At 44.4% G+C, this 25,222-nt stretch overlaps 1 protein-coding gene across 9 annotated transcripts in view; it reads right to left on the bottom strand.

Annotated features, from left to right (window-relative positions):
• Nucleotides 1–20,855, bottom strand: part of OSBPL9 (oxysterol binding protein like 9) — a 127,171-nt gene extending 106,316 nt beyond the window's left edge. For 5 of the 9 annotated variants that reach the window (XM_074265951.1, XM_074265950.1, XM_074265948.1 and 2 more), the window contains exon 1: nt 20,716–20,855. In XM_074265951.1, coding sequence (XP_074122052.1) covers nt 20,716–20,826 — 111 coding nt within the window. In that variant the 5' untranslated portion in view covers nt 20,827–20,855. The remainder of the gene's footprint in view (nt 1–20,715) is intronic. The other 4 variants (XM_074265954.1, XM_074265959.1, XM_074265962.1 and 1 more) reach the window with 4 other exon arrangements.
• Between the last annotated feature and the right edge of the window lie 4,367 nt (nt 20,856–25,222).

Here is a 25,222-nt window from a genome sequence, read left to right on the forward strand (position 1 = left end):
CAAAGGACTAAACTAATAAAGCTCAGAAACTTGAAAATAGAAAATACAGGTCCAGGGATCCCGGTGTCAGGCAGGGACAGTGCTGGAGCTCAGATCTCGAATCTCTGACAATTTCAAGACTTGTACAATGACGTTATAGTAAAATTTCAATCAAAGCTCAAATGAACCGGATCTCAGTGGGCTGGATTTCCACACACACTGCCAGAAAAGAGTGAATTGTAAGACAAGAAAGTCCCAAACTTTTCAGGGTATACAACTAATATCTGTAGAAGTTCACTTCTTTTCCATCTACTGAATATGATGTGGGGAACACTGAAACTGTCTTTCTGACTTTGGGGGAAACGCTTGGGAAACTCCCTCAGCAAAGCTCTCCCCAGAGAGACCCTCCTCAGGGAATCAAGATAAAGTGGTTTCATTCTGTTACCGCAGTGGGACTAGTTGAGTCCAGGACCACTCTTACTTAGAGCTGGAGATCTAGATTTCTATCCAACTCTATTGAGTTGGAGATTAGTCTAGGGACACTCATTCAAATGGAAAACTTCTATGTCAACTCAAACTGCACCCAACCCCTAGCTAAAGTCTCAAATTATAAAAAGGGGCAACTTGGGGCTCACTCCTTGCAGAGGGCCAAAAGCAGGAATCATGCCAGGGAACCTTTCTCTTCTCTCTTGCAGAGCTGCCTTTGAGGACCCTCTGCCTGCTGAGAGGACAGTCTCTTTTCAGCATTAATCCCTCTTCAGGTCCCTAACAGGACCACAGCCCTCTTTACCTCTGTTAGGATTTCTCTGCTAGGACTTTACCTTGCCTCTGAGGAAGTCCTAGCAAAGGCTGGTTTCTCAATTCCAACAACAAACTTCTTTGGCCTGTCTAACTTTTCAGGTTCACAAATTCTTTTACGAAGGACCTGGGGCCGACCAGAAGGGATTCCCACAACTCTCTGCCCTGCGCCGAACCTCATCAAATGTTACTATGAAAGACGAAGCTTGACCTAGTAGATAGAGCTGGCCTTAGAGACAAGCCCTGAATTCAAATCTCACTAATAAGTATACTGTGTGATCTTAGCACATCATTCACCCTCTCCTAGGCAGCTCTCACAGTCTATAAAAATAAATACTATTGTCCCTAACCTCAACGAGCTTATTTCTATACAAGTTTTCTTTCTCCTAAATAGAATATACAAGTTGTAAACATCTATAAGAAATAAAGAACAGTTTCTGAGTGAAAGGGAATGCTAAGGGCAAAAGCATCAGAGAAGCAGCTCTGAGTGATGGGAAGGGTTTCTACCGGCCAGACAGCAGAAGGACATTATCCAAGCGAGGCAAGATCCTAAGGTGGGAAAGATCCCCCGCAGCTGGGGGGAGCACAGAGTAAATGAAGGGCAATCTCATGCTGAATGGCCAGCTGGGAAGGGGAGCTAGAGCCAGACTGCGAAGGCTGAGGATCCCCAGGGCAAGGAATGTGGGCTGAATGCAGGGCTTCCAGCCAAACACGGGCTCCAGCTTACTTGGTCCAGCCACTCCTCTCTAACATCCTCATAGGTGGGATTTCTTATCATTATGTAGGAACATCCAGCATTCTCTCCCTAGCAACAAACTGCCTCTTCCTCTCAACCTCCAGTGAGGACTCTATGAAACGGAGCCAGTCAGTGCAGGGTCAGACCATCCGGCCATGGCTCTCTAAAGGCAGAGGACGGCAGAAGGCCACTCTGCTCCTGCTCCTGCTCCTGCTCCCACTCCCTTTTCTTCCTCTGAGAGACAAAGACGAAGGAGGAGAAGCTTCAGAAGGGGAAAGCCTGGACATTTACACACTCTGCCTTTTAACGGTGAAGTTCATGAAACTAGTCATTTAGGAAAAGCTGTCACAGCAAGAACTAACACTTATCTGGCGGTTGAGGATTTACAAAGCACCTCACACTGTGTCACCTGATCCTCACAACAAACACTATTGCGAGGTAAAGTCTGACTGATGAAACTTGGACTGGGAAGAGTCAGTGTCCAGGGAGCCGTGGACAAGACAGGAGTCACCCTCAGAGGACCTGGCAAGGTCACTGAACCTCTCTGAGCCACACTTTCCTCAGCTGCAAAATGGGATGATAAGACCTGTAGTCAGTCAGTATCTATTAAGCTCTGACTTTGTGCGAGGCACTGAGGACACAAAAAAATGTCCCTGTTGTCCAGAAACCCGCAGCTGAGAAGGGAGACAGCAGCCAACTACTCTAAAAAACCAGCTCTACCAAGATGGGCTGGAGATGACCGGCAGAGGGAAAGGCTCCCATTAAAAGGGAGGAGGAAAGGCTCACTGAGGGCTGGGGCTTCGGGGAAGAAAGGAGGCAGAGGCAGGAGTTGGAACACTCCGGGCCTGGGGACTGGGCACAGTGTCACAGAGTCTGGAGTCTGGGGGATAAAGCATAAAAAGGCTGGAAGGGCTGGGGGGGGCTTTGAGTGCCAGCGGAGGACCTGACATCTGATCCTGGCGATGAGAGGGAGTGACTGAAGTTTGCCAACTCGGAGATGACATGGCCAGAGCTGTGACACGGAGTGAGTCTCTGCCAGGTTACAGCAGCAGCAAAGGTGGGAGGTGATGAGGACCCCCCCGCGGTGTCCAGGGGGAGAACGGGAACTGAATAAGGGGACACTGCCCGGGCGGACTAGAGCTGGGCAAGGAGACAGTGACAAACTGCGGACGACCCCGGAGAGAGGAGCTGTAGGACTCGGAGAGTGGTGCTCCTCTACACAGTCTAGGCTGCCTTCGGTCCTGGACAGGAGGCAGCTGGAGAGAGGAGCCTGCAGGGCAGCAGAGGCCTGGATCCTCAGATCTGACTATAGGCAGCAAAAACCTGACTTTTACACCACCACATGAAGTAGTAAAAGGAAGCAGAGAAGGCTCACAGGCTTCCAAGAAGGCTTTGAGGAAAGAGCTTTGTAAACCTGAATGTGCTTTGTCAACATAATCATTCATGAAAAAGTTTTTTTTTTTTACTTTAGATTGCCTAAATTACTCCCTGAAATCCTTTGCCTATTCTCCTTAAAACAAAAAGGAGAGAAAAAGTCCCACAACTAATTAGCATACTGAAAAAGCCTGACCATATGTTCCATGTTCCACATTTGCAGACCTGTCTTCCCCACATCTTGCAAAGAAAAGAAGTATCTTCTTCGGGAGAAATTTGAAATAAAAACTGCATAGTTTAGAGTCATTGCAACATAAACCCACAGCAGTGTTACTCAGAAATAACAGCAACTAGACTAGTGATAAGCAGAGAGGGGAAATAGCTACCCCTTCCCCACCTCCTGAGTCATCAATACCAGAAAATACTACATTGAATTCTGCCAACCCATGCAACTCTGCATTTCTTTACTGAAATAGGGAGAGCAATGCAACTCATGAAAAACTGAAGTCCCGATCTGGAACAACGGTGAAGAGGAAGAAGAGGAACGGGAAGTCCAAACCGTGTCTTTTCCATGTTACACAACTCAACAAATCAGATCAAAACAGCATTCTTTACTAGAGGGCCAGTGAGCTAACCCTTAATAGGTTCCTTACAAAGAAAAACAAAGATGGCAAAACACAAGATAAAGAGGAAGGATGTCTATTTTTATATTTCCGTATTTGGAAAGCTTCTTCTGAAGGGTAGTTTGCAAATGATAAATGTAAACAATTCTCATGTGACTCCAGTAAATTCACTATCTCTTTGGGCCTGCCTCAATTTCCTTATCTGTAAAAGGAATTTAAATTACATTGGGTCTAAGTTTCCTGTAAGTTTTAGGATCAAGGCATCTGAAGACTTCTTATAATGCACATGATTCTATTCATAAGGCAAGAGTTCCTGCAGATCATCTTTTTTTAAATAAATTTGTTTCTTATTCTTTTAAAAATTTTTAAACTTTCTATTTTAAAATCGATTATATATGTGAAATTATGCAATGCTAATGTAGAAATAATAATACTATTCTAAATAATACTATTTCTACATTAGCAAGTTATCCAAAAAAAAAAAAAAAAAAAAAAAGTTATGCTTAAATTTACTCAAGAGTTCATCTCTCCAGAGGTGGATTGCAAAATTTACCATGAGTCCCCAGAATTATCTTGACTCAGTATTAATAAGAGCAGCTAATTCTTTCAGCTTTGTTCATTATACAATACTGTTAGTACTGTGTATAATCACCTGACTTTGCATCAATTCATATAGATCCTTCCAGATTTTTCTAAAAAACAACTTGTTCATCATTTCTTCTAGCACAAGAGTATTCCAACATAATTATATATAGCAACTTGTTTAGCCATTCCCCAATGGATGGGTATTCCTTTAAATTCTTTACTATCACAAAAAGAGATACTATAAATATTTCTATATTTACCCTTTATATATGTCCTTTTCTTTGATCTTTTTGAGATGCAGATGTAGTAGTTGTATTATTGCATCACAGTGAAATAGCCTTTTGGGCATAGTTTCAATTCCCCATTTTAATTCTTTTCAATTCTTCATAATGAATAGAGTCCAAAATACCAAATGGCACATTTTTCTACATTCCTCCAGCACTTGCCATTTTCTTTTTTTCAGTCAGTTTAGCAAATCTGACAGGTTGAAATGGTGCCTCCGAGTTATTTTGATTTGCATTTCTCTAATCAAAAGTGATTTAGAGCATTTTAAAATGATTGTAGGTAGTTTTGATTTCTTCTTCTGAAAACTGCCTGTTCACATCATTTGACCATTTATCAACTGGGGAATTACTCATTTTTATAAATTTGACTCAGTTCAATAAATATTTGAGAAATGAGGTCCTGATCAAAAAAAATTTCTGTAATTATTTTTTTTTTAGTTTCCTGCTCTCCTTCTAATCTTAGCTCCATCAGTTTTTTGTTTGTACAAAATCTTTTTAATTTCATGTGATCAAAATTTACCCATTTTATTTTCTATGGTCCTCCCTTGTGGTTAAGCATAAACTCTTTCCTTATCCAAAGATCAGACAGGTAAAATTTTTTATGCTCCCTTAATTTGCTTATGATTATCACCATTATATCTAAACCCTGAGGTCTTGGTGCAATAGTAGGCATCAGGGCAGCTATGCCTCCTCCCCTGACACTCCCCCGCAGGCCTCAGAACATCACCAGCTAAGGAGGTGAACCTCCTTCTCCCCACCCCCTATGGTCTCAGCCCAGATCCCCTTGGCAGATCTCAGAGTAACATCAGCACCAAGACCCTCCTTCTCCACCCCACTTTATTACTAAGTCATTTTTAGTTATTGGAGGTGAATTTGGTAGAGTTATAGTCCTGGCCCACTCTGCCATCTTAGGTCCAAGAGTCCAATAATTATTAAATTTGCTATTTTTGACCTATTTTCCAGGTCAGCTGTTTTTCTAATATATATTTTTAAATATTTCACATTTTCTTCTTTTGACTTTTATTATTTCTTGGTGCTCAATGGAGTCATTAGTTTCTACTTGCCCATTTCTATTTATTAAAGAATTATTTTCTTTAATGAGCTTTTGTACCTCTTTTTCCACTTGGCCAATTCTGGTTTTTAAGGTGTTATTTCCTTTAGTATCTTGTTTTTCTCTTTTACTAAGTTGTTAGCTTTCTTTTCATAATTTCTTGCACTGAAATTTTCCTCCACCACTCTTATTTGATTATCAAAAATTACTGTTATGCTCTTCCTTTACTTCTTCCAGAAATTCCTGCTGAGACCTTGCTTATATTTGTTTTCATGTTGTCTTTTGAGTTTTTGTCTTGATATTCCCTCTCCCGATGGCAGCTTTTCACGATCAGATTCTCTTTTGTAGTTATTGCCATTTACTTATTTCTCCAAGATATTTCTTGACTTCAACTTAGGTTTCAGCTGGGCTCTGCTGACTTGGACCTGGGGATGAGGAGCATTGCCCCAAGCTCCAGGCTTTCTCACAATGCTGTCTTCCCAGATAATTCTGGAGGGTTCTTTGCTTTACTGGTGCTTCCCAGGTAGTGTGAACTGAAGAGAAGTGAGGTCACTGCTCCCCTGGTCTATGCTCTAATCTGGTCCTCTCTGCCCTGGGACTAGGAGCAGGACCCCTGCTCACCTCATAACTTCCACCCCAGAACTTCGCCCAGGGAGCCTTGTCAGGCAGCATCCAGGCCCCGAGCGGGAGGCCCTCTAATCTTTTTTTGACCAGTTTTCTGATATTTGGCTCCAAGCTAAAAGCTTCCAAGGTTGCTGTGGCCCCCTCCAAAATTCACAGCTGGGGCTATCATCTGCACTCTGGGCCAAACCCCACCCCAATGTCGCAGACTTTTCTTTTTGACCTCTTAAATGTATCTGGGCTGGAAAATTGTCTAGCTCCAACCTTTTTGTTGGTTATGCTGCTGCAGAGTTCAATTTTCTGTGCTATTCTAAAGTTGTTGGGAGAGAAATGTTGGGAGAACTTGGAGGGGTTCACCATCTCCCGTAGATGGCCTTTAAGAGCTAAAATAGACTGTATATTAGGTGGAGCAAGTCTCCATCACAGCCATCAACCATTAAGTCAAGTCAATGTGGACCTACTATGAACCAGGTACTTTGTTAAGCTAAGAAAGATACCAGTTACTGCCCAACTACTACCCACGGGAAGATAAAGTAAGCCCAAGGGCTCCACGAGTAACCATGCCTTCTACGTTCCCACGTGATTATCAAAGGGAGCAACTATTGTGGAAAAGGGGCTAGAGCCCACCAGGCCTGACACCACTAGGAACCACCACCCCCGCAGCAGGCCGGCTTAACTGAAAGAGAAAGGCTTTCTTAAGGAGAGAACAGCTATTTGCCACCCTGACCACAACCAAAGGAGATGAGAATTGGCACCTGCCCCCACAGGCCTTCCTGACACCTCAACAGCCACAACCACAAAAGAAACCTGGCCATGAGAAACCCTCAACATGAGAAAAAGATGGCTCTTCATGAAAAATAACAGTGGTGAGGATTAGCCCTTGCCACGGTGCTCTGAGGACCACTGGAGCCTTTGCAATGGGTCTGCCCCAGAAATGTCCCCCATCACACAATGGGTTCCCTGACAAGATCCCTGAGTATCCTCAGTGTTTAGCCGATAGCAGGGGCTTCATAAATGCTTTTCAATCATTCAGAGGCAAAAGGGAGGGCAGGGAAGCAGCCCCAGTCTCCTCCCATAGAAAACCTTCCCGCTTGGCTTCTCTAGGAACCCTGCCTGCCCTGGCCTCCCCCTCTGAGCATCCCTAGCACAAATCGCAGCCCGATTTGTACTGACGGTGAAAGCAGCAGCAGGCCACTTGGAGATCTTGCTTTCCAGACATCACCTCCCTAAATGTTCACAACTAGGAAGCCAAACTTGTCTACTCTGCAAAACAGAGGTGCTGTCCTAGTAATCTTCCTCTTCCTCTCAAGGATACCCAAAGAAAGGTGAATGATTTGCAAGATGCTTTCAGACCTCAGTTCTCTTCAATACTTAATGATGATGATTAAGTGGAAGAAGCAGCATTTAACCCAATATTAATATTCGGGCTTCCTGCTGGACCAAATTGCAACATCTGATGGTTATCCCTGCTGCCTCCCTTTATTAAGGCAGTCCCCCCCCCCCCCAAGCTGAATCCAACAGAATGCAAGCTCAGAACTGCACCAGAGCAAGCGGAGGTCTTTGTTATGTACAGTATCTTGCAAATGTACAAATATTAAATGAGAAAGAACAAAGTGTATGTAATGTTTCAAATTCAATTAGGAAAAAATTAGCCCAAAAATGGGGAGGAGGGAAAGAAGAGAGGGAAAAAGGAGAACAGATTTGATATCACAAAATATCTTTTAGTCTAAATTAAAAAGTTGGGCAAAAGTTACATAGAAAGGAGTTATGACACAAGTTTTTTGGGAACTAATAAAATGTTTTCACCTGATCCTTTTGACCATACAAGGAGTGAACCAAATGTTAAAAAAAGAAACTGGCCTACAAGGACCTCGATAGCAATCTAAAAAGTGTTGTTTGCAATTTCTTAAATATCTAAAGAGGTTAACTTTCAAAGAGAACAGAACCTCAGGGAAGAATTAACCAACTTTTGAGATCTGCAAAATGTCCCAGGAGTCACTTTTCATAAAGAAGCAGGAGACAAAGAAGTGAGTACCTATACCAACCAGTCATAGCCAACAGTTAACTAGGATTGAACAACCCCTCATTTGTCTGGCTAGTTCCCAGGGCAGACAGGTTGACATTTAATGTGCCTGGAACACAAACTCAGAATACTCCATTTCTTCACCACAAAACCTGAATTAAAGCTTCTAGATCTAGTACACATCACAGTTTTTGTGGCTAGGACATCTCCCTCTTAAATACACATTCACGTTTGCCAGCTCTGGAAGGTCCAGCCCTTAAAGTTATGGCGACAGTCCTGGGCACTCTGTGCCTCCCCATGTTTTCCTCTAGACTCCAACTCCTCCTTGGCGTTCCAGCGGGGTTCAGAGCAAAGCCCACCTTCAGCAAGTGGCCTTTCTATGTCTATTCAGCTGCTGACAATCCCTCCAGTTCGCATTGCATAACTTGCATGTGCACACACAGCTCTTGCCTGTAGTCTCTCCGTTAGAATGGGAACTCCTCCAGGGCAGAGGCTACAGTTTGCCTTTTTTATACCCGAAAGCACAGGAGGGTGCCACACACATGCTAAGCAAATCACACTTGCTGACAGGCCGAAGTCACCTTCTGAGGAAGATTGCAGAAAAGGAGGAATGTGCGGAAACGCTGAAAGGTCTGAGTCAGAACCCAGAGGCAAAGGGTCTTATCTGGCTTGTAGACATCACAGACACTGACTGTATACAAAATGTAAGGAATTATACTCTTAACATCTTACAAGCAGTAAAATGCAAGTTCCCTAAGGGCAAGATTTATCTGTATGTTTCTGGCACACAGCAAATGGTAGGTGTTTAATATCTGTTCAATTATGTTACAAATTCAATTATGTTTTAAATTCACTATTTAAAGTAGGTAAATCCCTTTGAAAAACAAAAAAATCATCCCTTAATTTGTCTATTTTATATGAAAATTGGGTGAGTTTAGTTTCCACAGAGTTCCAAACTTAAATTAGAGAAATCCAGAGAAAGGAAACTGAAATCTAAAGGGTTTATAGAAGAAAGCCATAAATTAGAATAAGAAATAAGATAGGAAATGTAATAAAGGGTAGGGATTCACACTCACATGGGGGAATTAGGCATGCTGGATAGGTTGCAATGCCCAGGAATGGAGAATCAAGAAAGAGCATAAAAAGGCATGTCTTATTGATTTTATGGGTGCTCACTAACTCAGATGCCCTTGTAAGAAGGTTAAAAAAAATCCTTTTCTGGCTTCATCAGCAGGTCTGTAGAATTCTAGGGGAAATACTCGTCTCTAACATTCCCATAAGCTCCATTTTATGAGATTTGCTCAAAGAAAGGCACATATATGGCCATAGGATCTAGGACTAAAGGGTCTTAGAAATCCTCTAGCACAAACTTCATTTTATAGATGAAGAAACTAAGACTCAGAGAAGGAACGCACTTTGATAGGGAGGTTGAGAGCTGTGGCTAAAAAGAAGGCAGAATTGACAGGATCTGTCGCTGAAGGCAGTTCAACATTAAACAAGGCTCCAGTTCTTGACAGGCAGTGTGGCCATGTTATTTATTCCCCATCTGAAAACTTTTCCCCTTTAGAAAGTGGGCTCCTAAGAACAGTCTCTACTTTTCTATTCCCAGCCCCCAAAACTGCACATAGCAAGTGCACATGTAACAACCAGTGTAAAGCTGAGGAGATGGAGGAAAAGGGCAAAAACAGCAGAGACGAATGTAACGGAGAAGGCTGGAGAGACAGACTGAGGCCCAAATGGGAGGACATTGTCCAAAGCCAAGTGAGGAGATACGGGAGCCATCAGACAGGAAACAGGGAGACTGAAAAAATGGGCGTCCTCTAGACAGAAACACCTCGTGACTCTGGAAGAAGAAAACAGTGACCTGTTATGGACATTTTAACTTTGCCACGGCTTTTGGCATCCAGAATGAAACGATCCCGAGGCAGCTGGTGATGGGGGCTGTGCACCAAGGAGAGAAAAGGGCAGGTAACAGATCAGGAGCCACGTAGCCATGGTGATTAAAACCTATGACAGCTGATGAGAGGGATCTCCCCCTCATCAAGGAGAGAGAGGAGTCAACAACTGGGGTGTCACCATGGTGAGGGGTGAGTCTGCATCAACTTCTAGGGCTAAAGGGAGGGCCCCGAAGTAAAGAGCAGCTGGGAGGAACCGGTGAACACAGTCTGAAGGACAGACTATGAGAGCTGGGAACTGAGAGCTTATGGGTCCCATGAAAGGGTCTCCTGAGATCTGAAACCAAATCAGAAGAGGCTGCAGGTGAGGGGAGGCAGGCAGACAGCGTCAGGGACACAGTGCTGGGCCTGAAGTCAGGATGACCCTCCCCTCCCTCAGCCTCTCCCAATGGGCAGCCATATGGACAAGTCACCAGACAATCCACTGGAAAAGAAAACCACGAGCTGCTCCAGCCTATCTGCTGAGAAAAGTCAGTCCCAAAGAGTCACCCACAATCAAATGACTAAATAACAAATGGCCTTCCAGGGCAGGAGAAAGGAAAGACCCCCAGACCTTCTCTCTTCAAGCCTTCACACATCCGCTGCATTCTACCTCCTGAGATGAAACTGTTATTAATTGTAAGCACCTTGAGGGTACCTCTTTTTCTATCCTTGGCGTTTGATATACAGTGACTACTCTTGGAACAACCTTACTCGGCTACTTTTCATTTCTAATAGACTCTAGTTCCAACTCTAGTTGACTTCCTCATCACAAGGAGACCAGAAAGAAAAATATCCAAGTGGAAAACTATAGACCTTCATAATGGGTTGAGAGAGACACAAGTTGCTGAAGATCTCCCCAGCATCCTCCTGGATATTTCAATGTATTTTTGGATTTGTTTTTAAAGAGCTAAAGAGAGATCCCTTACTTTACACAAGCAGTTCCATCAGCCAAAATAGAACAGCTTGACCCAATTACTAGAGCACAAGCTGGAAACAGGAGTTTAAAATTCTGGCCCAACTATCTCCAGCCCAAACCCAGTGGGTGGCTTCCAAATTCCAAAAAAGTCGTTTGGAAACTGGCATTCGAAAATCAATGAGCTTGTTCAAGTGCAAAAGGGGTTACCAAGAGTATCAGGAAAGGCCACAAAACTAGAGCCTGTTAGAAATGAAAAATAGCAGAATCAGGTTGCTCCAAGAGTGGTCCATTACAAACAAATGCTTATTTCAGGGATTTGATTAAAAGAAAGCTTAATCAGGGGAAGTGATGGGATGGCTTTTGTAGAGATGTTTAAAGGAATTCCTCGGCACTTTCAAAAGCTTGGAGGGTTGATGGGTACTATGAGCAAATATTTGTTTCATTTGAAAGACGAGCCCATTAGCTCACAACTAGTGAGCAGGAAAGGCAGGATTCACACTGGCTTCTCCCTGTGTGACAGGGGCATTGCTTTGCATTTTGACATAGATGCTCTCTAATTTCACTTCAAAAGTGAAGATTTCCCATAAATAGTTTTCCTGAAATAATTAAGCAAGAGTTTAAAGAGAAAGGAAGAATTAGGAGGCAAAGGATGCTTCAAGTTTCTGCCAGCTGAGGCCTTCCCTGACTCCCTGGCCTTGGCCTCCATCGCCCCCAGGCCCCCTCTGCCTCCCCCCCCCCCCCTTCCCGCTCCTGTGAAAAGGGCTGGCTCTGGTCCTGCTCACCTGCTGCCATGCCTTCACTCCTACTTCTGTCAGGTCACAATATTCAAGCCTTCTCTGCTCTCCCTAAGGCTGTCCTCTTGTCAAGAACAACCTTCCACATCCCTCTCGTCCAAACTATTTTCTTCTCCAATGCTGCCCCAGATAACTGGCTAATACTATGTAAAAGGGACCCATGGCTGCTCTTGCTCCCTCAAATGGGACCAAAGAATGTAAAGGAAAAGTAACTAAAACTTTCTTTTTCTTGGAACTGGAGAAAGACAAAGGGAATACTCAGATCAGATCAGTAATATAAAGCTGAAAGGGACTGGAGAAGCCATATAGGTCCACACATTCTATAAGGAACAAGTCTCCTATGGGGCTTGCTGTGATTTTCACTGTAAAATGCTGAGTGGATTGATCAGTCAGCATCTACTTTGTGCCAGGCACTAAGTTCTGGGGATAAGAAGAAATGCAAAAAGCAATCCCTGTTCTCAAAGAGTCACAGTCTAATGGGGGAGATAATACAAACAGCTATGTACCAACAAGATAAATACAGCATAAAGTGGAAATAATCTGAGTTTGGAGTTAAGACCTGAATTCAAATCCAGTCGCAGACATTAGCTATATGAGCCTGGACAAATCACAACATTCTGCCTCAGTTCCCTCAACTGTGAAATGGGTATAATAACAGCACCTAGTCCCAGGGTGGCTGTGAGACTCAAATGAGTATCTGGCATTCAGTGGACGCTACATAAATGTTAGCTTTTATTGTTATTATGCTTACTTCATTTTGCTTTTGCATATTTAGGGTCAAGCCGAGTGCCTCATTCACAACCAATATTCTAGAGTCACACAAATTGAAAGCTGGAAGGCATCAGCCTTCTCTCACATCATCTAGAAAAGAAATCCCCCCTTTGTCCAAAGGGCTATTAAATTGTGTATACCCTTTGCTCCAGCATGCCACTATTGGGCCTGTATGCCAAAGAAATTATAAAAGAGGGAAAGGGAACCACACGTGCAGAAATGTTCATGGCAGCTTTTTTTGTAGTGGCAAGGAACTGGAGACTGAGTGGCTGTCCATCAGTTGGAGAATGGCGATATAAGTGATGGAATATTATTGTTCTATAAAAAATGACGAACAAGCTGATTTTACAAAAAGCTTGGAAAGATTTACATGAACTAACGCAGGAATCAAATAGAACTAGGAAAACACTATACAAAGCAACAAGATCGTGTAATGATCAACTATGATAGACTTGGCTCTTCTCAGCAATTCAGTGATCCGCGGCAATTCCAATAATCTTTGGATGGAAAATGCCACCTGCATTCAGAGAGAACTATGGAGAAAGAATGGAAATCAAAGCATCCTATTCTCACCTTTCTTTTCCTTCTTTTTTTTTCCTTTCTCATGGTTTTTCCCTTTTGTTCCAATTTTTCTCTCCCAATATGACTCATATAGAAGTATATAAAAAAAGAATACATATATACACATATATGTAAAACTCCCCCAAAAAACAAAAAAATAAAAAGAACTGCCCATTCTAATTAATTTAAAAGCACTTACTAAGCAGTGCCAGGCACTAAGCTCCATTATACCCAACAAAAGTTCCCCAGTCTGTTTCAAAATCCCCAAAGAGATAGAAGCCACCAACACACCAGGCAGGGCCCTACTGCCAGCTCAAGATACAATGTCCCGATACAAAAGATCTCCATAGCAAAGCCTGATAAGGAGAGTCAAAAACCTTACAGTGAGTCATTTGTCCAGTCCTGGTGGGCACAAAAAGACAGACAGCACATTGGGTAGAGCACCAGCCCTTAAGTCAGAAGGACCTGAGTGCAAATTTGACCTCAGACACTTAGCACTTCCTAGCTGTATGATCCTGGGCAAGTCACTTAACCCCAATTGCCTCAGCAAAAGAAAAAAAGATAAAAATATACGTGTATATTTATTTATTAATTTTATAATTATAAATTTTTTTGACTGTATATATACATGAGTAATTTTTTTATAACATTATCCCTTGTATTTATTTTTCCAGATTTTCCCCTTCCTCCCTCTATTCCCTCCCCTAGATGACAGGCAATCCCATACATATTAAATGTGTTACAGTATAACCTAGATACAATATATGTGTGTAAATCCAATTTTCTTGTTGCACGTTAAGTATTGGATTCCGAAGATATAAGTAACCTGGGTAGATAGACAGTAGTGCTAACAATTTACATTCACTTCCCAGTGTTCCTTCTCTGGGTGTAGTTGTTTCTATCCACCATTGATCAGCTGAAAGTGAGTTGGATCTTCTTTATGTTGAAGATATCCACTTCCATCAGAATACATCTTCATACAGCATTGAAGTGTACAGCGATCTTCTGGTTCTGTTCATTTCACTCAGCATCAGTTCATGCAAGTCTCTCCAAGCCTCTCTGTATTCCTCCTGCTGGTCATTTCTTACATAATATTCCATAACATTCATATACCATAATTTATCCAACCATTCTCCCATTGATGGACATCCATTCAACTTCCAGTTTCTAGCCACTACGAAAAGAGCTGCTACAAACATTTTGGCACACACCGGTCCCTTTCCCCTCTTTAGTAAAATATAAATATATATTTAAACAAATACAAAAATAGATACCAAAGCTAATTCAACTCCAAAAGATGCAGAGTTGTAAACAATCTAGATACTGTAATGTAGACAAAGGGCAAAGAATTCAGGAAACTCCAAGTCAAAACCCAGTAAGAGAATCCTTCTTTTGGCCAGCTATGCTTCAAAGAGAAAGGAACGAAGCGAGACCGTGGGTGTGGGTATGGTGCTGTCTTCTCTGTGGGCAGCGAGGGGACGCGAGGCTGAAGCTTCGTCCTTTCCACACTGTTCTTTTCTAAGTCCAAGCTATTTGTGTTTAGTACCATGACATCCCTCTCCCAAATGCCATTTGCTGCAGGAAGGGAAGTTTGCACGCGTGTTCTCCTAATTATTATTTCTGCTGCAGGAAGAACACCTGGCCACCATGGCAGGGCCTGAATCCATCCCAGAATCTCGGGCAGGGACCTGGAAAGGCCTTCATCTAGACCTCACTCACTTTACAGATGAGGGAGACAGTTGCCCAAGGTCACCCCCCCTTGGGGGGAAATGACAACTATATCTCAGAATCTGTGATACAGCAAGAAAGGCAGGCCATGTACCCAGTGGGCACTCCAGTGCTGGGCCCAAAGCCTCCCTTCCCGAAGGGGGAGCAGCATCTGGAGCCACTAGGATGAACCTTAGCTCTCCCCCTCCCCCTCCTGCCCTAACAACAGCAATGAAGCTCATGACCATTCCTGGAAAGATCGTGCCTGACAACTGTCCTAGAACTCCACTGTCACCTCTGTGACTCCCCAGGCTCCCTTACTGCACTCCTAGAATGAGAGGGATGCAGGGGAGGGACCACCTCAGAGCTTTTAAAATTGCTTGCACAGTCCCTGGGATCTATATAGGTTTCTTCATTTATTCACATCCCCATCCTGTTGCCCCCAGATTGGGAGAAGGCAGATTCCAAAGGAATCCAGAGAAAGGACAGGTAGGACTCCATGCCGTAAAAGTCTTCAGAGGAAAACAGCGAAGGAGGAGAGAACTTACAAACCTGAAAGGTACAGACAAATAACTTCGATGAAGAGTGAAAGTGGCACCGGTCCAAAGAGATGGATCTTAATACACAGGGAACTGATCGATACACTCAGCTCTTCAGAAGGAATGTTCAGAATACACAACAACATGAGATAACAGGAATATCAGAATAACGTGGCCCGGGCCCCGGAGTGCCATCAGCCTGTCAGAACCCAGAACGAGCTGAGGTTGGCAAGGAGAAGCTGAGGACAAAAGGAGCCAGTTTTGTCAGAGTCCAAATCTTATCTTGCTTCTATTTTTTCTGCTGAGAACAATTATCTTTAAATTAGTAATGACAGAACCAAGATGACTAATGTTATCCTGATACCCAAAACCAGGGGGTCAGTCCGGATGGATTTCAATCATCTGGCTGATATGAATTACAGCTCCAGGTCCAGAAACAACGGGCAGAAATGAGAGTAAGCCATATCTGAAAGACTGTAGGAAAAAAGCAAAGAGCTTAATTTTCAAAAAAAGAAGATAATGGGATTTATAAACTATAAAAAAGTGAGCTTGACTGTATGTACCTCTGGGAATATCCTAGAATAGATCATGAAAGCAATGAGTGGTAAAAAGGAGAGCAATGAATACAACTGGGTACAATCCAAAGGTTACTGGACTGGAAGTAGGTATAATACAACCTACCAGGGCACTCTGAAAAAAAAGTACTTTGTAAATTGCCCAGAACTATAGAAATGTTTTAAGGGTACAGCCCTCCCCTCGAGGAGCCTTCCAATAATAGAAAGTAGCTCCTAAGGGACTGAGCCCTCTCTTGGTCTCCCCAGGATTTCCCACAGAATAATTGATGAGAGTTAGGAAAGGGACCCCTTTTGGGTTAGCACAAGGATAGTTTCATGACGGCACAGAGTCCCCTGTAAAGAAATTTACCTAGATTGATAAAAAGGGTTTATTGTAGGGGTTTGGAAATAAAGTTTAGTTAGTAAAATTGAGGGTAGAGGTAAAAGGACACCGGAATAGGTCCGGTGGGCAGAAACCCTTGACATAACTGAATGAGATGAGGTGAGATCTTTCAAGACAGTTGGGAAAATCGAGTAAGGCTTCATCTACTTCAGAGTTCCAGTAGGCCTGAAGGACTCTGAAGTTCCAGCAAAGGGCATTGCCTTCCCCTCCTATGACATCTCCCTATTTCATCCAAATATGGGCAACTATGTACTTATTGGTCAAGTTCAATTTCATGGGTAGATCTCGCGTTTAGAATATAAGACTCTCAGCCAATGAGGATGAGGGTCAGTGGTGGGAGGGGGCGTTTTGCGTTAGGGATTAAAGGTGCTGTCCTGCCCACAGGAGGCGCTTCCTCTCTACTTGAAGAGTGGGACGCCAATATGTACAATATGTACAATAAACTTTGCTTTTCTCTAGAGCTCTTTCCAGCTTTTTTTATTAAATGGTGTTCCCTCACCATTTCCGTACCACACATAACTGACATAAGGATGCCATGCTTAGGACTTCTGCAAAGTGTAGACTCCAAAGTAGCCCCTTTTATAATGGGAGCTCTTGATGATCTTGAAGGTGGGTGAGTCCCAGGTTCCTGGCAGGTTTTTAGCCAGGGTCAGCATTGAATAGAATTCAATGGGTTTAAACTGTGGGGGTTGGGAAAACCCAAGTTAGCTCAGATCCCGTGGGGGCTGGGGAAAGCCTGGATATCATTGGAATTCAAAAGGGTGCTTTCTGACCAGGATTTGTGAATCAAAAGATCCTAGCTTCTTCGGGAGGGGGGAGGGGGGTTTGGAAATCAAAAAGGAATCTTAAAGGGACTTCAACTGCGATCATAATCACTAAACACTTTTCATTCATTCATTTTCCAAATGGGGAAACTTGAGGCCCAAAGAGATTAAACAGCACACCCCAACCTGTACTTTTATTAGACTCCCATCCCAAATGTCTCTTCTCCAGCCCTTGGCAGACCCTCCTTTTTCTCCGCCTCCTCAAGAAAGCCACGCCACAGAACAGACCAGGATTCCTCCCAAAGCCTAACATTTCTGAGATGACATTTTGAGGCGTTCGTATCTCTTTCAACATTGATCAAACTCGTCCAACATATCCTCTGCTTCTCCCCAGAAGTGCACAATGTAACTTGGCGTTGAAAGAAAATTGGTACATTTCCAACCGTTCTCCCCCAAATTTCAATACAGAATGGTTTTAATGAGGTTTTTGTTTTGTTTTGGTTTTTTTGGTTTGGTTTTAATGAGGACTGTGAGTTTGCCTCTCTCTTTGGCAAGGTATCCTGTGGCTTCCCATCCCAGAAAGGAGGATGAGTAGTAGACAGACAAAAAGGACAAGGGGTCCCACCATATTTGGGGGCCTTTGAAATCCACTGCCAGGGCAAGCAGATCTCAAAGATCCGAGCAGGGGGTGGGGTGGGGGGAAGTATCTTCTGAAGGGCCTCCTTTTCAGCCAAAGCCTGCCGGGAAGCACACACTGGGGCTGAAGAATATTTCGGTACCACACTTCATCCCCTTTACTAAAGACAATTTATTCACTCATTAGTTCAGCAAACATTCATTCAGCCCGACTGCTGAGATGGTAAGGCAAGGAAGCAGTCTGCAACAAGGAGACACAATGACCAAAACTAAAGATTTTAGAGCGCACAAGTGGTCAGACAGGTTCTGCAGGATTTCCAGATTATCACCGGGGTTGAGTTTCCACAGATCACCTGATAATTTCCTTGGGTCATAGGATGGCTAAAATCCGACCCCAGGCCCTTCTCGGGGCAACCTTGACTAGGTTCTTCCAGGGTAAAATCTATGGGAAATCGGGTTTAGCCAGGCCCTTACGCAACCCCCGAGACAGGACGCCTGCTGCCCAAGAAGTGGCTGGCTAAATATAGCCAGAAAAACGCAGCAAGAAGAGGCTTACCCACAGGGCAGAGGTTTTCCAAGCACAGCAAATCTCAAAAACCATCTACTAAGTTACAGGCTTGCAATCTGTGTTGGAGGAGGATACTGGCAAGATGACAGATCCCTAAAGGTTTGAGCTCTGCAACTAACAAGTTTTAAACCTAATATTCACTTGACTCAGTGGCATAGATACTGAACCACACTAAGTACAACTTCTTTTGTGCAGACCTAGGCTTTCCCAAATAAAGGGAACTCCCAATGCAGAAATCTGGCAGTGCAGACCCACAGAGCTAACATCACTTCCACTTGTATTCAGCGATTTGTTCCCTTAAGAGAGAGGCCTGGAGCCCTGAGAAGTTCAGTGTGTGCCCAAGGCCCAGAAGCAGGCTGCTACAAAGGCAATATCTAAATCCAGATCTCCCTAATTCTGACGTTCTCTCTAAATTAGCCCACTGAATCCCACTGCCTCTTTTACAGAGCTGGAAACATTTAGTCTGCTGTATGAGATTCGCCAAGCTTAAAATTCCAGTGAACGATATTACTCATAAAATCCCAGCCTGCAACTTTCGCTTTCTCCAGGGAATTTAAGTTTTTTAGCTTTCTCTGCCAGTCATTCTAGCCCACCTACCCCCATCCTCATTTGACAGGGAACACAATACAAAGCAGGGCCCCAAGTCTTTCTCATTTTTTAATCCCCAAGGCCTAAAAGAGAAAAGGCAGCCCAAGATTTGCTGAATAGGACAATCAACTTAATAAGCCCACATCCCCACAGGCATTTATAGAGCTCTTTGAAGTCTGCAAAGTACTCAGCCTGCATTATTTCATTTGAGCCAAACAATAACCCTCTGGGGTAAGTGCTATTATTATCCCCATTTTACAGGAGGAACCTGAGGCTTAGAAAGACAGCGGAGTAAAATGGCTCGAAGGCTTCCTGAAGCTTTTCCTAGGTCTTTAAAGAACCCCAGGTCCCTTCCCTTCCAAGACCTCCCCAGGCTATTTAGAAACTAAAAATCAGAGCAAAATCCCACCAAATGAAACCTTTCAGAATGTAGGGATTATCTCTCCTTCCCAGCAAAACTAATCAACCGGAACAGGGTGGGAAGGATTAGAAAAGGAATATTATACAGAAATTAAGGGACTTGCCACAGCTAGAAATCCACGTCAAAGACAGTAGGGAAAAGTTTCGACCACTTCCTGAGTTTCAGAGCCAAAGGGGGCCTCAGAGATAGATCACCTTGACCAAACTCCTCTTTTTAGGAGAGAGGGGAATCCCCACAACCAGCGCCCGAGCCAGAACTTTCAGACGAGGATCTCAGTGTTCTGTCTAGATCCCTCCGCTCCTCTCATACCTGACACTCATAAACAAAACCAAGACCTTTCTCCACCATTTTCTCCTGGCATTACAGACATGCAGAAGAAATTAAAATTGCAAACTTCCTCAGCCTTCAAGGGAACTTCAAGTCCGCCCCTCTAAGCGATATATTTATCTGAGGACTTCTCCTTTCCCAAGCACAACAAGCACAAAGTCCTAGGGGCAGGGAGCGATTGCGGAGCTCCTTATCCCCAGGGTCCAGAACTCGGGTCACTAAAAGAGTGTCCTCCAGAACATCGCTCTACGCTTACATCACAGCGTTAAGTAAGGCTCTCGGTTCACAAAAAAAAAAAAAAAAACGTTGCTGACGCTCCACTAAGTCCAGTGACCTTTGGGGGTCCCATCCCACCCGCTGGAAGTTGGGGAAAAGTGGATAGCCCGTGCTGGACAATGCTTTCAACAGTGTAAATGACAGGATTGCGCAGGAAACCAAGTATCCTGAAATAAAGGGGGCATTTCTCCCACCAAGTTCTCGGACCCCAAGGGAAGGACCTCTTGAGGGGAAGGAAGGGTTCTGAAGGGCAAGGAGTCCACAACTAGGAGACCATCTCAGGGAGGGGTGCATCGCCTCGGGGTGGTCCAAGGTCAAGCGCTGCCCCCACCCCGCCCCACGTGGCTTCCCGAGGTGACCTGGGCGCCCGCCCTCGAACCTCGGGTTCTTTCGGATCTTCAGACTCCAGGGCGTGGAAAAGCGCGGGGTTGGGGTGGGGTCGCGACCCTAGCATGGGACGGGGAGGGGGCCCAGGACCTTCAAGCACACCCATATACTTTCTAAAGCGAAGAAAGCAAGAAATATGGGCGTGGCCGGGAGGTGGAGGGCCCGGGTGAAGTGGGGAGGGGGCGCGCAGCTCTCCCCTCACCTAAGTTCAGGCTCCCCCACCCCCCCAAGCCACTCTCCGCCCCGCCCAAGCCGGCAGGCTCAGGACCCCACCCCACGCCCACGCCCGGTCCATAAATCTCGAAGTCCTTGCCTCCTTATTGGTCGCGCCTTTACGTCGCCCTTTTTTATTGGCAAGCTGCCGCTAGACCCCGCCCCCCGGCTCGCGCCGAGCCCCCAGCATAGCAACCCCAACTCCCCAGCAACACCCCCCCACACCCCGGGCGGGACCCCATCCGGGCCTCGTGTCCGGGAGAGCGGCCTCCTCCTCACCGTGTAGTAGGAGAGCAGCCCCGCGTTGTAGTCCAGCACGAACCAGCGATACTGCCAGCCTTTCATCACGTTGGTCCATTTACTCAGCGGCCCCTCCATGATGGACGCCATCTTGGGAGCCGCCAATGACAACAAACGAGCTGACGTCACGCGCCTATATAGGCTCGAGACTGGAGGGGCGTGGCTAGTGTCGGGGGCGGGGAATGGGCGTGGTCATTGGTGGAAGGAGGGACCCAAGGACCCAAACTGGTGGAAGCGAGGCTGGGAAAGAAGGGGAATCTTGGGAAGCGCTTTTGGAGTTGAGTGCCGGACTTGGCAAATGGCGATGAAAAGTGCTGCTGTTACAGTCTGAGGCCTTGGGTTCGAATTTCACCTCCGTGTTTCTACCTTGGCTGTCCCTGAGCTTGAGGTTACCCCTTCCTCTCTGAAACTGACGCGGTGGCCAGCTCGAAGGTCTCTTGTGGTGCCCGCCACGTGGGGCAGGGGACCAAAGTGTGCAGATGAGACCGGGCGCAAACCCTTGGGCAGTAATAGTATTTGTGTCGTGGTTTGATAGTTTGATCTGCTCAATAACAGTTCCGAAGTGTTGCAGCCCGTTTTACAGATAGAAACATTGTAGCAAATTGTTGCATTGACTGAGCCGGACGACACAGCCCGCCGCCTGCTCCGGAGAGGGCGCGGCTTCCACTCGCTCCCTCCAGGCCCAGCCCGGGTGCCCTGCAACACTTGTACCTCCCACTGGCCCAGACATCCTTCCTGGGCCTAACTTTGCTTAGTTTGCACTAGATGCCCTCTAAGTACTACAGTGGGAAGAACCACGAGTCCCTTAAAGTAGGCACTGAAGGTGTTACTGTTGACATTGTTACAGATGAGGAGAAGGCTCAGAAAAGTCAGCCAGGAACCTCTGTGTACTGTTACTTTGTAGCAGATGCTGGGCTAAGTGCTGGGAATACAAGTACAAGCAAAAGGAAAGACTACGCCCTCAAGCTTCCCTTCTAGTTGAGAAAGATGGCAGAAAATATGGAGCTGAAAGGGGAGATTGTGGGGGAGAAAGTATCAGACTGGGGCCTTGTGGGCAAGTTTCCCTGGCAGAGTCAGATACGGCTGGGACACAAACTGAAAGATGCCCAATGGGTCAAATGGAGGGATTCTCCCATCTCAGGCCATTCGGGGTTTCATTTAGAGTCCAAACTTCTCTCATCTCTCCCCTCTTCACTCCTAGTTCCTTCCCTCCAGAATTCCCTCCATGTTCTCTGTATACAGCTTGTATTTGTAGGATATCCGGGATATATGTGGGCATATGTGTGGTGCCCATGTAGGCTCTATGTGCCCACGGGGATCAGTTGAGATGCTAATCGTCCGGATTAAATCTCTCCAAAGTCTCTTCTGGCCCCTTCTCCAAAAGGGACTTTGATTCCTACCAGGAGAGAAGACTGTTCCATAGGAAAGTAAAGCCCATGAGGCTGGTCACCATTTTCTCCTCAGAGGGAGTAGGGTGCCAGAATCTGATCTAGTCTCCCTTAAATATTGTCTAAGGGGAAAGTCGGACCGTCCCTGATCAGTTTCCCTACTAAGGAAAGAATAAGCTGTGTATGCCAGGTTGGACTCTCCACCAAATGCCATTTCCACACTGAAGACTTTCAATGTTCGTTGACATTTTATGTTCAATGACATATCTTTCAGAATAATTGGCTGGTGCCTTTTATTTCAACCTGTTAAAACATCCCAAGAAGGGCTGCATAGGGGAAGAGGAGAAGCATTGATTTAGTGGCTATTATGTGCCAGGCACTTTTTACAAATATTATTTCATTTGATCTTCCCAACAAGCCTGTGAAGTAAGGTGCTAGTATTATCACCATGTTACAGTTGAGTAACTGTAGACATATTTATGCTAACTAATATCAAACAGAAATCAGAAAAGTTATATATATCAGAGAAAATATATAAACTTTCCCACTGAGAGAAAGATATCTCAGTTCAATGAAGAAAATTCCAAATCTCCCTCAAAAGGAATTTTCCAGGCTCTGTAGCAGTGGTCCTCAAACTTTTTAAATAGGGGCCAGTTCACTGTCCCTCAGACTGATGAAGGGCTGGACTATAGTAAAAACAAAACTTCACACTCTGTCTCTGCCCCCAGCCCATTTGCCATAACCTGGTGGGCCATATAAATGACCTCAGCAGGCTACATCTGGCCCATAGGCTTTAGTTTGAGAACCCTTGGTCTGTAGTATAGTAAGTGGGAGAAGGTACAAGATCAAGGTGACAGCTTCCCTCTCTTCTTTCTGGAGTCTTTCTCTCCCTTCAGGGACCTCTACTCTGAGGAGAATCTAGAACCAAAAATCTTCAAATCTTGAATACAAAAGACCAGGATCTCCTCTCTTCTCCCAAGCTCCCAGAGCATTGAGTAATCAAATCAGTAAGGAAAGTCTTATTCTGCAAATGGACTTTGAGCTCCTGGTTACCTCGGGATATAGTCCATAGCTCGTTACCTCCCCCAATTGGAATGTGAAGCAGGGATTTCCTTTGTGTCCCCAACACTTAGCACGAGCTACAGGTGTGTAGTAAGGGCTTTAAAAATGCTTCTTGATTTGTTGATTTAGTCACTCATTAACTCATGTTTCCATGAATTTATATAGGCTATAATCCAGGATTGGGAAGCTACATTGCAGCTTCAAATTACAAATTACAAATGCTACTGAGCAAGATAGAGATTAGAGTATGATTTAATAATTTATTTAATGGAGAGATTTACTGGGACCAAATGGATCCATGGCTTGGTCCCAGGGCTGAAGGAGACTATCATCTCAAAGAATCCAACCCTGTATGTTGGACACAAAATTCTTTTATACGGTTACAAGAACAATGACATAATGGGAGTGGTACCCAGATGAGGATGGCTTAATGGGGGGAGGTACTGGAGAGGCTCCTGATATTCTAATGATGTCTAAAATGCATAAAGACCTATCTCCCATCAAACATTAAGAGGGAATGACTTTAGCCTAAGGTCTAAGACTTAAAACGTTTGTTTATTCTAACATTAAGAGGGAATGGTTATAACCTCAGGCAGAGTCACTGAATAGAACAATTAGGGAAACTGGGTCAGGACATTAAAAGAGAACTGTGGCACAACACTTGGGATGTCAAGCATGGCATAGCTGGCATGTTTGGAACCTCTGCAAAGAGAGGGTTTGAGTTTAGGGGGCTTTGGCTACCAGCTGAAGGGGCTTGTGGGTGGAGTCCCAGGTTGGTCCCTCAATGGGTTTCAGCCAGGGTTAGAATTTGAATTGAATTCAATGGGTTTCAGGCCTGAGCCAACCCACCCAGATAACAAAGATTAAACTGTTTGTGCTTGGGGTGGAGTCCCCTCACTGAGGCAGAGTAGAAGGAGGTTTTCTCTTTTAAGGATTTTCAGTTTTGGGGTTCCCTCTTCAAGATTACTTGCTGTCTTAGAGGGGAGGGAGGGAGAAAAAAAATCTGGAACTCAGAATCTTACAAAAATGAATGTTGAAAACTATCTTTACGTTTAATTTTGTGTGGTATGGAAATGGTGAGGGGTCACCATTTAATAAAAAAGCTGGAGAGAGCTCTAAAGAAAAGCAAAGTTTACTGTACATTCTCGCTCTCGGGAGAAGGGCTATGGAAGAGAGGAGGCACCTCCTGTGGGCAGGACAGCACTTTTAATCCCTAACGCCCCCTCTCACCACTGACCTCATCCTCATTGGCTGAGAGTCTTACATTCTAAAAGCTAGATCTACCCATGAAATTGAACTTGACCAATAAGTACATAGTTGCCCATATTTGGATGAAATAGGGAGATGATATCATAGGAGGGGAAGGCAATGCCCTTTGCTCGAACTTCAGAGTCCTTCAGGCCTACTGGAACTCTGAAGTAGATGAAGCCTTACTCAATTTTCGCAACTGTCTTGAAAGATCTCACCTCATCTCATTCAATTTGAAAAATAAAATGCTATTGAAATTTATTTTAATTATGATCTTATATAAGTTGTCCAACAATAACCCTGGGAGGGATATACTATGGGGTTTCTTAAACTTTTTCTATTTGTGACCCCTTTTTGCCTGAGAAATGTTTACAGGACCTCAGGCATATCTTTGGATACTACTTGGATACTCAGGCATAAAGGTATATAAAACAGATATGCAAATCAAACATTTACTAATAATAAATTCTAATTTCACAACCCCCACATGCAGTTGTTAGACCCCATAAGGGGTCATAACACACACTTTTAGAAGCTGGGCTATAGACATCAGCAATCATCTCTTCTGTAAAGTGGGGAAATTGAGCCACAGAGAATTTGAGGGGCTTGCCCAAGGCCAGCAGAATAATTCCACTTGTTAGGAAATCTGGCAAGAGAATTTCTGTCTTATCTCTTGGCTGCCCTAAAGATAAAAGAAAGACTTATGGGAAGCAAAATGACTCAGACTTCTGGTCTCCACCTTGAAAAGAGTATGCTGCCTCCACCATGCCAATTTCCCCAACAAGCCT

Source organism: Sminthopsis crassicaudata, chromosome 4, assembly GCF_048593235.1.
Source record: "Sminthopsis crassicaudata isolate SCR6 chromosome 4, ASM4859323v1, whole genome shotgun sequence".
NCBI lineage: Eukaryota > Metazoa > Chordata > Mammalia > Dasyuromorphia > Dasyuridae > Sminthopsis > Sminthopsis crassicaudata.